Genomic DNA, 14491 nt, shown 5'->3' on the forward strand with positions numbered 1-14491 from the left:
TCATTAAAAAATAACATAGACAATATCCTAAAGTACTCCTTACTCTTTGCCAGAATTTTTTGCTCTAATATACATTTGTACATTTTATATATCACAATAATGTTTTGTGAACGAGTTACCGCATGAAAGGTCTCTGAAAGGCCGAGATTTCAACTACTTAATTCGTAGCTTGCCCCGCTCGAAAATGTCTTTTAAACGGATAGTACTGCGAATAACCTAATCTCTAATCTAATCTACTTGCAGCCCCCACATGCGCTGGTACAAGGACGGCAGGCTGATCGAGGACTCGTCCAGTCAGTACGCAGTGTCGACCAGTGGCCCCCAGTCGAACCTCACCGTCACACCCAGGGCTGACCAGGACTTCGGCACTTTCACTTGCGAGGTAAGCCTTTACACTGACGAAGATAATTTTAATATTTGATTGTAACTTGCAACACTATGTTTTTGTTTATAATTAACAAAAAAAAAGACTTGCCTAGTCAATTATTTTTTGGTTTTAATATTGATCATTTATTAATATTGGAGCTAAGTTCTTTCAGTAATATATTGCACAAGAACATCCAGATTTGCTGAATAGTCACAAGTCGTACAAGCTTTAAAATTGGCAAAACTCAGCGTCCTATAATTGTTAACGCAGTAGATTTTTTACGGAACTCGACTTCTGCAAGTTTTGCTAATCTAGACCGCGTTTAAGATTAATTTGAGTGGAATAAATAGATATTACATTTAATGTAAAAACGACGCCTTTAGAAAAATATTTTCCTCAAACTAACTTATAAATATTGAAAATCATACGATTTTTAATTATAAATAAATCTTAAAGTAAACTTCATTCACCACCAGGCGGAGAACCAGCACGGCAAACACAACAGGTCGATAGAGCTGGTGCAGAGCCCGGTGCTGGAAGACCTGGAGGTTGCTGGACCCAAGCTGTCCTGGACCGTGCACTCCCACCAGCCGCTGGAGAACATTGAGATTCAACTCCGGGATGTCGAGAAGGTACGTTAATTCTTATAGCTTTACTTTTTTCTCAATAAATTTAGAGGAACAACTGACATATTATGATAAATCATAATTTTTGTTTTTTGTTTGTGATTAACTCCGTTTTAAATACATATATTTTGTAAATATTATTTATTTATGTAATTGGTATAGGTACCGTCAACATATATTTTATATCCCTCCGGATAGCGACCATCATACACAGGGTGTTACCCGCCATAGTGGCCCACGTATCGCGTTCCGGGATCAGCCTGTGTATATCAGGTTCGAACAGGCCGACATAATTGTGTCGACTGTCGAGGGATAATCATCTCCCGTCAGTCAACATTCTATCAGACCTTACTCCCTTAATATCAGATACGGTAGGGTCAATTTGCAGAGCCACTATAAAAAAAAAAAGACGGTCTGAGGGTCTGATTGAGGGTCTAAAAATATCAACCGCACTAAATTCCATTGTGATCAATTCTAGAATGGAGACTGGACCCGCGTCGACGTACCGCTGCCTAAAAACAAAAGCCACAAATACGACATCATCCACGAACTATCCAACATCGAACCTGGAAAATACGAAGCCATCGTCAAGGTCAAGAACAGCAATAGTTGGAGGTCTACTGAGCCCGTAAACCTCGAAATTGGTAAGAACATCCCATTTGTGATAGAATCATTCAGTGCACTTAGCATTGTACACTGCCATTAAATTGACAAGGGGAATTAATTGTATGCAATGAAATTGTTAAATAGGGTGTTAGTCAATTGGTATTTGTTTTCAATTTTGGAATTAAATGGGAAAGTCAATCGCATTATTTCATGTGTTAACGCAAATGGCGATATACACTTGCATTAATTTGCTAATATTTAATTTCAAATTCATTGGTTAAATTAGGTCAGTTACATAGCAAATTTTTTGAGGAGATATTACATTAAATTTGTATTTTTAATAGTAATAAGTAATATACTTTAACTAATATGGGAACACGTTTTATCATAAAAACCACTTAAGATTCAGTTTATATTTTTTTATCATAAAAATTTGATTTATTTTATGATTTTCTAGTAATATCGGATTTACGAGAGAATTTCGCACAAAAACCATTTCATAATTTGTAAAAAATTATATTTCTTGAACACATTTTTATCATGCCAGGGTGTACTTAGGAGAAACAAATTTGTTGTAAAAATCTGTTGTAAAAATCAGATTCAGGAAAATTCTATGAATAATTTTATAGCTCTCGAATTTTTCACGACTCGTTTTTTTTTAATAATTATGTGTTTCAAATTATTTATTGCTAAACATACCACTTATTTCCTTGAGAAAGATAAAAAAACTAGAGTGCCGAGTAAGTTTTTTTAGAGAAATATTCCAATTATCCTAGGTACACCTAGTCACCTATCAAGATTCATGAAATCACGTGCCACGTACATCAGATTATAATAATATATAAGCATATTTTGTCTCTTTTTTTGTTTTGAAAATATTTTTTGCATTAATAAAACAATTCCACAATATTATTTGACCCTATTTTTTTCTGTATGATAATGTAATAAAATGAAAATTTTATCGGTGTAAAAAATATTTTTCTCATTCTATTATTTTGGCTGTAATTATGCATGAAATTGAATTTTGCTTCTTTTTTTAAGTTTTAGAGGCTCAGCCGTACATCCACACCGCATCAGGTAAAGTATAGCTTCTTTATGTTTTTTTTTTTTAATTTCACTGAATTAAATTACGAAAAAATATTTTAGCTTGTTTTTTTTAGTTTTTTAAATGTTGTAAAGTCATCAAATGCGAGAATAATGTTTTTTTTTCTAAATTTAACTATACTTTTACTCATACAATGTTTTTTTTTTACAGTTTTAGGAGGCGACGCGCATTCCATCCGATCATCGACTATCTTAGCATCGATCGCCTCTTACCTGCTTGTTCGAATGCTTTAAAGACACATTAGCCTAACTTATTTATTGTTAGAATCTATAAAGTATTCGTGTTTATAAGAAGATATGTAATTTCTGTGCTGATTTCTACGAATTACTTCCCAAATCAAGCTTTTGATGTTGACATTGTGTAGAAATGTATTTTTTTATTTATTTTTCCGTTTTTCAAGTAATATTCAAGCGGCCTCATTTATTTGCCGCATAGCGTTTTTAATCAATGTTTTTTCTAAACTTATTCAAAGTACAAATATCCATTTTTGATACCGTTTCCATTTTTTTTTTTTTCATTAAAATATTGTACAGAATTTTAAATAAGGGGTATATTTTTTATTTAGTTAAGTAAGAAAAAACGATTGGTACGCAAAGATACTTAAAATTAATCGTAAAATTAGTACGAAATAATTTTAGATTTTTTTTTTATCAAAATGCATTTCGGTTAACAGCTTTTATTTTCTTCTAGCAGCTTGTTTTGGACAGCTTAGTGTAACAGCAACTATGTAAATATTATGATTTAAATATTTTTTGACATTTTTGAGACCGACATTTCTATCGAGCAAAATAAGATTACATAACCTAAAATATGTTTTTATGTAAAAATAGGCGGGAAAAATCATCTATTTGTTGCAACATCGGTCTCGAATCTGTCAATTTATACAGTGAAATTAGTTATTAATAAACTTAATATTTTCATGTTAAATTAATTATAATATAATTGATTTTACAATTCGCTTATAGCTGTGTTTACATGTACTATTAAATTTAGCAACTTTTCCAAAGTATTTTGACGTTGTCAAAGTGACAATGATTTGATGGCGAAATATTTTTGACATACGTCACCTTGACAGTCGCGAGTTTTTTTACAGTCATCCATAGATTAAAAAAGATTTATGTTATAATTATATTTTTTTAGGTTTCCGACTATCCAATTTTAACTTAAACACAATCTCTTTACGTAGATATTTCTCATTTAGTTTTAATAATAGGTAATTATTACCAAAGTGTAATTAAGATCACATTATTTTAGTTTGATAACAGTAATTTACTTATTAGCTTAAACTGCGTTAAATGGAATTCACATAAACTATAAGAAACATGAAAAAAAAATACCTACAGTCGAATTGAAAACCTCCTCCTTTTATTGAAGTCGGTTAATAAGAAGCGAACAATGTTAAAAAGGTTGCATACAAGTCAAGAACTAAATAAATATATCCATATTTCCGTTTAACACAGTATAAGAACAAATATGATGCTTATTAATTATAAAAAATATTTAAAATTTAGTATAAAGTATTACCAATCGCTTTTCATGGAACGTACATTTTGTCAATATTTTTGTAAAATGAAAAAGTACAGTTATTTCTAAGTAAATGTGCCTCTATCATATTAACGTAGAATTGAAATGGAAATAAAGCAGACGAGTCATCACTGTATATTCTGTTTCAATTAACAATAAACCCAAACAATAAAATCACAAGGATTTTTTTATATTAGCCAAGACATCTGCAATATTTTCATTTCAAAAACATAGATGCCATAATAAAAGGTATAAGATTACCAAAACTAGACGTACAACAATGTGCCTGTATTTACAATGGTTCCGTACAAAAGGTGCTTAATGGCTATCTTCCATTTTTAATGTTAGAAAATCTTACCTACTAGTCTTATTTATACTAGAAAACGCACTTCCCTCGCTTTTATGGATTATATGATCGAATTATAACAGTAATGGCACAAGATAAATGACTGTCCTAGGCCTTCATAATCATCATCATCAGACCATTGCAGTCCACTGCTGGGCATAGACCTCTCCCAAAGTACGCCACACAGCCCAGCCCTATCGTATAAGCCGTCCCGCCATCTAGCCAGTGGACATCTCAGGATACTTTTGCTGCCCTAAGCCCTGCTGGCAAGCAAATTGACAGCAACTAATGGGATAGAAAATACAGAGTCGGCATAATTGTGGCGACTGGCGAGGATTATATTATCTCTCGTCAGTCGATGTTATAGGAACCTTCACTTACCATCCATGGGGTCTCTTTGCATTGTCCGTATACAAATCAATATCGTGGTTTTCAACAAAAAATATCGAAAATTTCAAATGGTAAATCAAAAACACAATCAGCTTTGTCCCAAGTCTGAAGGGAAGCAAAAAAGACTTAAAATACAAAAGACTTGTCTCTGGGACAATTTTATTTTCAGACAAATCTTAAATTTCCAAAAAAAACTACAAACATGACAGATAAAGTATTAAATCGCACATAACTAATTTCCGTTAAATAAATCCAGTTATATTCGTTTATATTTTACATTGATTACAATAATTGTTAAATATTTAAAAACATACGCCATTTTCAAAAATCGAACCGAATCGCTGATGTCAAAAATGGACCAATCAGAACAAAGTATTTTTTTGACAAAACAAATGATTGATTTTGATTGGTTCATTCTCGGAATTGGATTGAAGATTGAGATTGGGGTCGTTTAAAAACGGTTGTTAATGAAATCCCGATTAACAATAGTTGATAATTTCCTGCAGAATGCCCGATGTACACAATACTGTTTCAACTTATAGTCGGTGCCTTCAAAACATTGTGAGAGAAGGTGATATTTTTGTCTTTAAATGAATAAATGATTAATGTTTGTAAATATATTAACTGTCGACTTTTATTTGTATTCTAAGTAACCTACGTACACTTTTTCGCATATATACCAACCATTTTTCGCTATGAGAAATTTATATACATATAAAAAAATAATCTGAGACCATATTTCTACAATATGACATCTTTACTTTGGTTGTATAGTTTTCTTTATGCATACAATATGGTTCATTAATTTCAAATTAAAAAGAGTAAGTATATAGACCATTTTGGATATCGTCCTGCCTTTTTTTGTTATGGTTCCATGACAACCATAGAGCAAAATATTTCGGAAGTATTACATATATTCTTTGGCAAAATACTTCAATAATGCCAAATTCTCTTTGAATAATGCGACGTAAGGCAAGTGGTAGTGGAATAATAAATTCATCTGTGTTCATTTAAGTTATTACAGTAAGGAACCAAATTATAATTCTCTTTGAAGAAACCCATAAATTACAAAGAAAAGACATGGTAAGATTTTAATCATTTGAAGATGCTACAATTATTTGTAAGTACTTTAGGGCACTTGTCCTACCGCTGACGATGAACGAGCAGCAAGTAGAGCCAAAGACTAGAAACAAGCTAGTGAGCAACTAGAACCGAATGTATGGCAATGCTTAGCGTGGGTTTCTGACGCTCGAGGCGGACCCTGTGTGTTTGCTGCCTCAAGAAACCGAAAGAGAAACCTATCCGGGCGCCCCAAATGAAAACAAATTTCACACCCCTATTTTCCGAAAACCTTTTTTTGCTCCTAAGTTTATGTTTATAGGAAGACTTTGGCGCCCTTCCTTGAACTTCTTTCATTATACTACTAGTGCCTAAAACGTAATTAATAAACGCATCTTGATAAAAAGTCACAACTAAATAGTTTTGGTTTAAAAGAGTTTTGAAGCCCGTGCCACTTCCAAATGCTCAGCCGCCTCTAGTTCTGCAGAGTTGCCGTAGACACAAGCCTACTCTATCGCTCTTGTATCTACAACAGCGTCCAATCTTAGCCAGAGGTATTCCTTGATAGACAGGACTTAATTTTTTTTTATTGTTTTTTATGTCGAGACGGGCTTGCCGTTCGCCCGATTGTAAGCGATACGACCGCCCATAAACAGTAGAAACACCATCCAACACCTTGAATTACAAAGCATTGGTTGGTATTCCACTGCGCTCGCCATCCTGAGACATACGTTAATTCTCATTATGTCCAGTAGTTATACTGGCTCATATTTCCACACCGATCTGCTGACCGATTCCTCTTTATATTTTACCTATTGTATTTCAGACCGACGACGTTAGTTTTGAATCTTTACGTCGCACTGGAGTGAGTAATTAAATTTTCAATAAAAAAAAATTAATTTGTCAGAAAACTATTAAACCTATATCCAAAAAAGTGAGTAGGTTCCCAATTCATGTGATTTTTTCATTTGTCTGCATTTTACACAATTTTCTCGAGATTTATGTGCTGATTCGCGATTCCTTATTTATTTGGTAAGGGAAGTTTGCAAAGTGATGAGTTTATCTTTGTTTTGATTCATAACTTTAAATTTAACAAGGGTACATACTATATTTTATTAAGCGTGGTTTTGTCTACTTTTGCCGTGCTTGGGCCAAATTCTTTTTAAAGCGCCTATTGAGAAATTCATAGCGAAACAATAATATGATGTCTTCGCATGCTTTATACATTTGTAAAACGCAAATTTAGCTTTTGTTCGCGGTATCTTTCAGTAATTTATGGCCGTCCTTGAAATAAAAGTGACTCTATAATTAGGGCATAGAGTTACTTTTTGTTTCTATCGCTTTCAGTAAAAAAAAAAGTATCAGATCAAAATTCCCGACGACTTCCTTTAACGTTCCGACTTACAATCTTTTATTATAATACAAAATACGTAGTTGATGGTAAAAATTCAAACCATTATATTAATTTGATTAATTGACAGATATCGAATCTGATCACAATCCTTATTCAATGTCGCCACACCTTTTAGTCTAGTTACTCCAGTGATATTCGCAACCTTCCCTACTTCTCCTCTTACCTTTCTTATTCCAGATAAGTTTCCAACCAGACTCACACATCCCCGAGGTTATTGCCAATAAGTATCAGGTAAAAGCGACTGGAGAGGAAGCCAGGAAATATGACTTCGTCACAGCCCGACCACCAGCGAGGACTACCAAGTAAGGCTGTCTAATGCTATCATCACCTCGTTGTGGTGTGACTTTTTTTATTTATTGCTTTCAATGACAAGACGAGCTTGCCATTAGCCTGATGGTAAGAGATACGACCGCCCATAAACATCAGAAACACTACCCACTTTGAATTACAAAGTATTGTTTGATATTCCACTGCGCTCGCCATCCTGAGACATGAGATGTTAAGTCTTATTATGTCCAGTAGTTACACTGGCTACAATGTCCAACAAACCGGAACACAACGGTGACTACAGACTGCTGCTTGACGGCAGAAATAGACATTGCGGTGGTAACTTCCTAGGCAAACTCTCACATATGAGAGACCTACCAAAATGTTTTGGTGAAGAGACTCGATCCAAAGTTCAAAAGAAGACACCTCAAGCCAATTTAGGTTGCCATTTATTCGTATTACAAAAGTATAATAATATATTTAAAAAAAATAAACAAACCAATCCGACTTAACTGTGACTGCCTCGGTGGCGTAGTTGTACTGCGTGCGCAGTACGGTAGCGCTCGGAGTCCTGGGTTCGAATCCCAGGTCGGGCGAAGTGATATTTCGATTTTTCTGCTCAGTATCAGACCGGAGTCTGCAATTTTTGCCCGATATCCTCCCTATCACATCATGGGACGGAACACACTTGGTGAAAAGTAGATGCCCTGGTGTCGCCTCTGCATACTCCTTTGGGGATAAATGCGTGATATGTATTTATATATTTCAATTACGTAAATACATACAAATGCTGACACAAGATATTGTAAAAGTACTACACACTTACACACTACACCTTAGCAATATCTGTATTGGGTGTGCGTTATTTCTGTTGCTCCTTACATCTTGAGTTCGATTCTCAAGTAAAGTAATATCAAGTATTTCTTGAGTTCAAACTCCAAGTAAAGCGATTCTAGCTTCCTGCTCAGAATCAGCCTGTCTGCAATATGTCTGATACTTATAAACAAACTCTCTGAAGCCAACATTAGGCTTGTCTCCTAGCACATTTAAACCAACGTAGTTCGCAAAACGAGGATAATGTACATATCCACCTACCCCTGAAAAAGGAAGACGGTGTGATAGTGTGTATGAAGAGAAATATTGTTTACATTCTTCTAAAGCATTCTAAAATGAAAATTAAAAGCAACCAACTAAAATGATCTATCTTATTTTAAGAATATATTTTCCAGTGTTTTAGAATCAATAGGTTACCTAACCAAGAGCTGTCTCGGCGCTGGCGTGGTGGCCATCCATGAGTCATACAAAGACTGCGGTCTGTGGACTGGGTTGATTCTAAACATCGTTCTCGGATTAGCCATTAGCTACGGCATGTATGTAAGTCCATGACTTTTAGTTTTTTTAACGCCTAAATATACCAGATAATCAGGTAGTATTTACTTTTGACTCCATTGACAACGGCTACCAGCAGCTTTCGAGGATCTTCATAATGATGTAGCCGGTCGTTTATAAATGTACATTAGCTGATTTAGAAAAGTGACTCGACAAAACCAACTCCTATGATAGGTTCACCAGTGTGTGCAGCGAACACTGTCAAGTCAAAGCTACAAATAAATTAAAATAAATTAAGTAGTCTTCCATCGGAGCATAAATTCTATTCTAAAGAAATTTCTGCAATCTAAAGCAGTTATGATAGGTAGCAGATAAATATTCAACCTGCAGAGCGCGGTGGATCACCAATCTACAAAAAATTGCAAAAATTATTGGAACCCAAGAAGCCAAGGGAAGACCCAAGGTCACTTGAAATGTACACTGCATTAAGGCGATACCTCAAGGTCCATTTTCATACATTTTGTTTCACCTTTAATCTGGGTAACTAAACAAGTATTGGTAAGTAAAGAATTTAAATTCACTTCTAGTTAGTGATTAGTTCTCGCAGTTGAAAGAAAAACGTAAAAATAATTAATAATCATGGATATTTCGGCCTTTAAAATTTAATATGACGAAATTTTAAAGGCAGAAATATCCATGATTATTAATTATTTTTACGTTTTTCTTCAACTGCGAGAACTAACTCTTTACAATACTTGTTTAGTTACCCAGATTAAAGGTGAAACAAAATGTATGAAAATGGACCTTGAGGTATCGCCTTAATAGAATAAATTAATTTAGTGAAATAATTATGAATGTTCTTTATTAAAATATATTTATACGTTTTTAGCCACTTAAGTATAGACAAAGAATTAACGTTGTGGCCCGAGGCACCATTAAAGACATCTTTGTGATCTGTATAAAAAAAGGTTGAGTACGGACGCTAAAGTAGGTCAATGAATTAGGACTAAGACTTCATTGTGGATTGTATAAAAGATGTTAAATACAGCTGATTTACACCGTCAAATAGGTAATTACTCTTCACTGTATTTACTTATTCGATTTATTTAAGAGGATATTCTCAACATCTTTCCAGACCTTGGCAAAATCAGCGCAAAAAATATACGGAAGACTTCAGATACCGGCCCTTTCTTATCCAGATTTGGCACAAGCTACCTTAGAGATTGGACCGTGGAAATCTCTAAAACGGTTCAGTAAATGTTTTAGGTTAGTTAAGATTTACGAGATGCTAGAGAAATAAATAAAGAACTATAGATCAGTTAAAGTTGGCTTGTTCAAGATATTTACAACAATGCTCAATCAAAGTTTTTATTTATTCCGGCAAAATTATACCACTGCACCTGATGGTAAGTGGAGTGGAATCCAATAGAATGACGAAAAGACATGATTACTCTTTGACAGTCAACACGATTATGCCGACCTGAACCAGATATACATAGGCTGATCCAGAAACGGGACACACTGACGTGTGCCACTATGGCGGGTTTTTCGGCTATCTAGGTGGATATTAAATATATCCTACCACCAGCTTTTCTTGAATCATAGCTAAGAATACTTTTGGGAAACACATCCCTAAAAAACGAATCAAAATCGATTCATCCGCTTGAAAACTTCGATGCTACAATTTTTTTATTCATACTATAAATATTAAGATAATATTAAGTAATATAAAAGTTATGTCTCTCTTTTTGCATTGTGGTTTGAAAAGTAATGTGTCTATTTCACTTACCTCTAAAATAATAAAATGCTTACAATTTATATGTATGGACTTAATCTAATACATACTTAATTCTAGGTATACCGTAGACTTCATCTTAATCATTGAAATAGCTGGGTGCTGTTGCATCTACCAGATCGTAGTAGCGCGCGCCATCAAGCAGCTGGTGGAAGGTTTAGATACCGTCACCGACTCCAGGGTCGGGACCAGTCCATCTATCAGGGTGTACATCATTTCCCTGATGATTCCTTGCATATTATTGTGCATGATCACAAATTTGAAGTATCTAGCACCGTTCTCGACTGTTGCTGATTTTTTTATTGGTAACTTGCTTTAGATATTTTTTAACTCTTAATGAGTTTACTGTGAAATCTTATCTTGCTAATTTTTTAAATGCGAAAGTTTGCGAAAATATTTTGTTAGAAATAAACACAGAACCAACTAAACGGATTTGTATGAAATTTGGTAGACTCTGGTGCTAAAAAATCTCCTATTCTAACAAGCACAATTTTACGCTATTTAAATAAAATTTCGTCGATATCCGAGTAAGGTATTTTTGGATAACATCTTAAAGCCTTGAATCAACTTATAATTTCTTAAGTTCGTTTAAAAATATTCTCATTGTGTATTCTGAACATCTAATTTCCACAAAATTTTTTGAATTATAATTTTGAGTATACAAATATATTTCAGCTTATTGACTGCGCCGATCGCGTAGTTGTATTAAGGTACGACTGCACAGCCCAGGTCTCGGGTCCCATACAGTTATTAATTTATCTATTCGGTATCAGCCCGGGGTGTGGGATTTGTTTGTGGGATGTGGCAGTAAGCTCGCTCCCTATCATATCATGGAACGCAATATACATGGCAGTAAAGTGTATGCACTAGTTGCGCCTCTGCCTAACCCCTCGGAGACAAAAGACGAGAGTGTGTTTATATATTTCAGTGATCATGGCCATAGCAACAGTCTACTTCGCTGTTAAATCAGCCAACATCAGTCCCTTAGAGATGTCGTTTTTCAAGAGCGTCCCGGGAGTGTTTGAGTTCATTGGGGTCTGCGGATTCAGCATGGACGGCGTCGGCGTCATATTAACTATAGAGAACAGCATGACTGAACCCAAGAAGCTCCCCACAGTTCTTATAGGAGGTTGGTAAAAAAATGAAAGAAGAAGTTTCTAAAAGATTAGTAAGTAAGTAATGTAGGAACGGCCGGATTAGAAATGTCGGACCCTCAGACAATACACATCCTGGGACTCTTTTTATATATGAGTGGAAGCAAAGGGTAAAAACACGCAGTAAAGATGTTATCGGCTAATGAAAATATTACATACAACTCTTTAAATTTCATTTCAAAACTTTATTCTCGGGTCGAGGGACCTCGGATAGATACCGGGCTCCTAGGCAGTTGCCTAAATTGCCTTCGAGCTAATCCGGCCCTAAATGTGGGTCCTGGCGCCTAGTTATCTAGTTTACAACTTCTAGAGATAAAAATGATTCTAATCGTAACATAATTGCTCTGTGATTTGTGTAAGAATTTGTATTTGCTTTAGGAATGACGTTGGTAATGTTACTGGTGACTACAGTGGGATTCTTTGGGTACTGGGGCTTTGGTGAAAATACCACCACGCCTGTCACAATTAACTTCCCTTGGGAACCGTATGTATCCTTTATTTTTAGGTAGTTTGATATTTATGTGATCTAGAAAAAAATATATGGATAGTAGAAAAATGCAAAAAGCCAACATCACGCGGTGTTCCCAGGCGGTCACCCATCCAAGTACTGACCGCGCCCGACGTTGCTTAACTTCGGTGATCGGACGAGAACCGGTATATTCAACGTGGTATGGACGTTGGCGACCGTCTTACCATACACACCGTTCTATATCACTTGTGTGAGTGACGTCACAATACGCTCAAAAACAAAAAAGCCAACATCACGCGGTGTTCCCAGGCGGTCACCCATCCAAGTACTGACCGCGCCCGACGTTGCTTAACTTCGGTGATCGGACGAGAACCGGTATATTCAACGTGGTATGGACGTTGGCGACCGTCTTACCATACACACCGTTCTATATCACTTGTGTGAGTGACGTCACAATACACTCAAAAACAAAAAGCCAACATCACGCGGTGTTCCCAGGCGGTCACCCATCCAAGTACTGACCGCGCCCGACGTTGCTTAACTTCGGTGATCGGACGAGAACCGGTATATTCAACGTGGTATGGACGTTGGCGTCTGACTCACCATACACACCGTTCTATATCACTAATGTGACATCACAATAAACTTACAAAATGAAGCCAATTACTTGTTTAAAAAATATTCACATTACACTTTATATCAACCTCAAAAGTATGCCGTAACTCCTAACCGCATAGTCTTGACGTCATAACTTCAGAAGGTAACTAAATCAGAAGATTAAAGTTTCTTTAACAATACTTAAATCAGATCGATTCAAATTTGATACTATTTCATACTGATAGTTTCTATCTTCCTTATTTACCGAGTAACAGCCAATTTCTTCCTTCATCCTTCGATCGAAAAATAGATCAATTTGGGACCTTATCCTCTGTATCATAGAGTCTATGACAATGTCAACTCATAACGCGACCGTATTAGCTTCATGAAGTTAGCGTGAAATGGTATTCTGCATGCCAATATCTATAGTCTTAAACGCGAGGCGATGCGTTACGTAATTGTTGCACATTGACAAAATACAGTAGAGATTAAGGCACTTTAAACTTTTTGTAACTTCAACGCCATCTAGCGAAAAAATTGCGGCAGAGAGGGCTGAGGTTCCAACTTGAATAATTTAATTAGTTACTTTTTTAGATGAATCCGAGATTATGCATTGAATTTGTTGGTATAGAATTATGTTACGGTTCTCTAACTTCCAGGTTTCCTATAATAATGAAGGTGTTCCTAGCCCTAATGATCTACATTACTTTCGGGTTGAACTTTTGGGTGGCTTGTGACGTCATGTGGTTCTATTTGAAGAGTCGGCACGAGCCCAAGAAGCATTGGCTTTGGGAACGAGTGTACAGAGCTGTACTTGTGGTATTCATCACGATCGTTGCAGCTGCATTTCCCAACGTCACTAAGTTTATTGGTTTGGTACGAACTTTAACTGATATTTTTAGCAAAAATGGGGTTTATAGGGGTGTATAGGGGCTTTTCTTACGATTATAAGATCAAACATTCGATTTATTGATCAGTTGAAGATGTCAATTTTAATTAAAAAAACAACAGCCATGATTGCTAATCTATTCTATTTTATAGAATTTACTAGAAATACTTGTATGGGTAAATGGAGGAAAAGATAGGGGGAAGGATAAGGATAGATCCAGTAATTGTTGTTTTTCCACAGATCGGCTCCTTCTGCCTATCCAACCTTGGTTTCATATACCCAGCGTTCATTGAGCTCTCGTTGGACTGGGAAGACCCCGGCCCAGGGGTCTTCTATTGGCGGTTGTGGAAGTTTGTCGTCATATTTCTGTGGGGTCTTGTCTTGTGTATCGCTGGATCGTACGTCAACGCCAGAGAGTTGATAATAAGAGTATTTCATAAAAAAAACGAATCTTAATAGACTGCATTTTGAATATTATACTTTATTTTATGATTACGATTTAATTTATTTTAATTAAAAATATTTTTGTGGCACTTATTTATTTTAATTGATGG

General features: G+C 35.4%; 2 protein-coding genes and 3 non-coding genes across 5 annotated transcripts in view; 2 read left to right on the forward strand and 3 right to left on the reverse strand.

The window, feature by feature from the left end:
* Window positions 1-5588, forward strand: part of LOC115451539 (protein amalgam) — a 170691-nt gene extending 165103 nt beyond the window's left edge. The window contains exons 10-14 of the mRNA XM_037436708.1: window positions 244-382; window positions 844-999; window positions 1472-1637; window positions 2641-2676; window positions 2855-5588. Coding sequence (XP_037292605.1) covers window positions 244-382; window positions 844-999; window positions 1472-1637; window positions 2641-2676; window positions 2855-2937 — 580 coding nt within the window. The 3' untranslated portion in view covers window positions 2938-5588. The remainder of the gene's footprint in view (window positions 1-243; window positions 383-843; window positions 1000-1471; window positions 1638-2640; window positions 2677-2854) is intronic.
* Window positions 5589-5980: 392 nt separating this feature from the next.
* On the forward strand, window positions 5981-14433 carry LOC115451540 (proton-coupled amino acid transporter-like protein pathetic). The gene is made up of 10 exons (XM_030179893.1): window positions 5981-6047; window positions 6850-6888; window positions 7615-7739; window positions 8934-9078; window positions 10169-10299; window positions 10889-11133; window positions 11757-11957; window positions 12361-12466; window positions 13708-13924; window positions 14178-14433. Exons 1-10 carry the CDS (start codon window positions 6045-6047, stop codon window positions 14391-14393), a joined length of 1428 nt encoding a protein of 475 aa, XP_030035753.1. The 5' UTR covers window positions 5981-6044; the 3' UTR covers window positions 14394-14433.
* LOC119189259 lies at window positions 12546-12664 on the reverse strand. The gene has a single exon (XR_005112317.1). It is a non-coding gene; the product is annotated as a 5S ribosomal RNA (ribosomal RNA).
* LOC119189260 lies at window positions 12736-12854 on the reverse strand. The gene has a single exon (XR_005112318.1). It is a non-coding gene; the product is annotated as a 5S ribosomal RNA (ribosomal RNA).
* On the reverse strand, window positions 12925-13043 carry LOC115451541. Its single transcript, XR_003939380.1, has one exon. It is a non-coding gene; the product is annotated as a 5S ribosomal RNA (ribosomal RNA).
* Window positions 14434-14491: the final 58 nt, after the last annotated feature.

The sequence above is a fragment of the Manduca sexta genome, chromosome 2 (genome assembly GCF_014839805.1).
Source record: "Manduca sexta isolate Smith_Timp_Sample1 chromosome 2, JHU_Msex_v1.0, whole genome shotgun sequence".
Classification (NCBI taxonomy): Eukaryota; Metazoa; Arthropoda; class Insecta; order Lepidoptera; family Sphingidae; genus Manduca; species Manduca sexta.

Coding starts and splice junctions, on each gene's coding strand:
- LOC115451540 (XM_030179893.1), top strand. Junction 6,889..7,614: donor AATCTTTACGTCGCACTGGA/GTGAGTAATTAA, acceptor TTCTTATTCCAG/ATAAGTTTCCAACCAGACTC. Junction 12,467..13,707: donor ATTAACTTCCCTTGGGAACC/GTATGTATCCTT, acceptor TCTAACTTCCAG/GTTTCCTATAATAATGAAGG.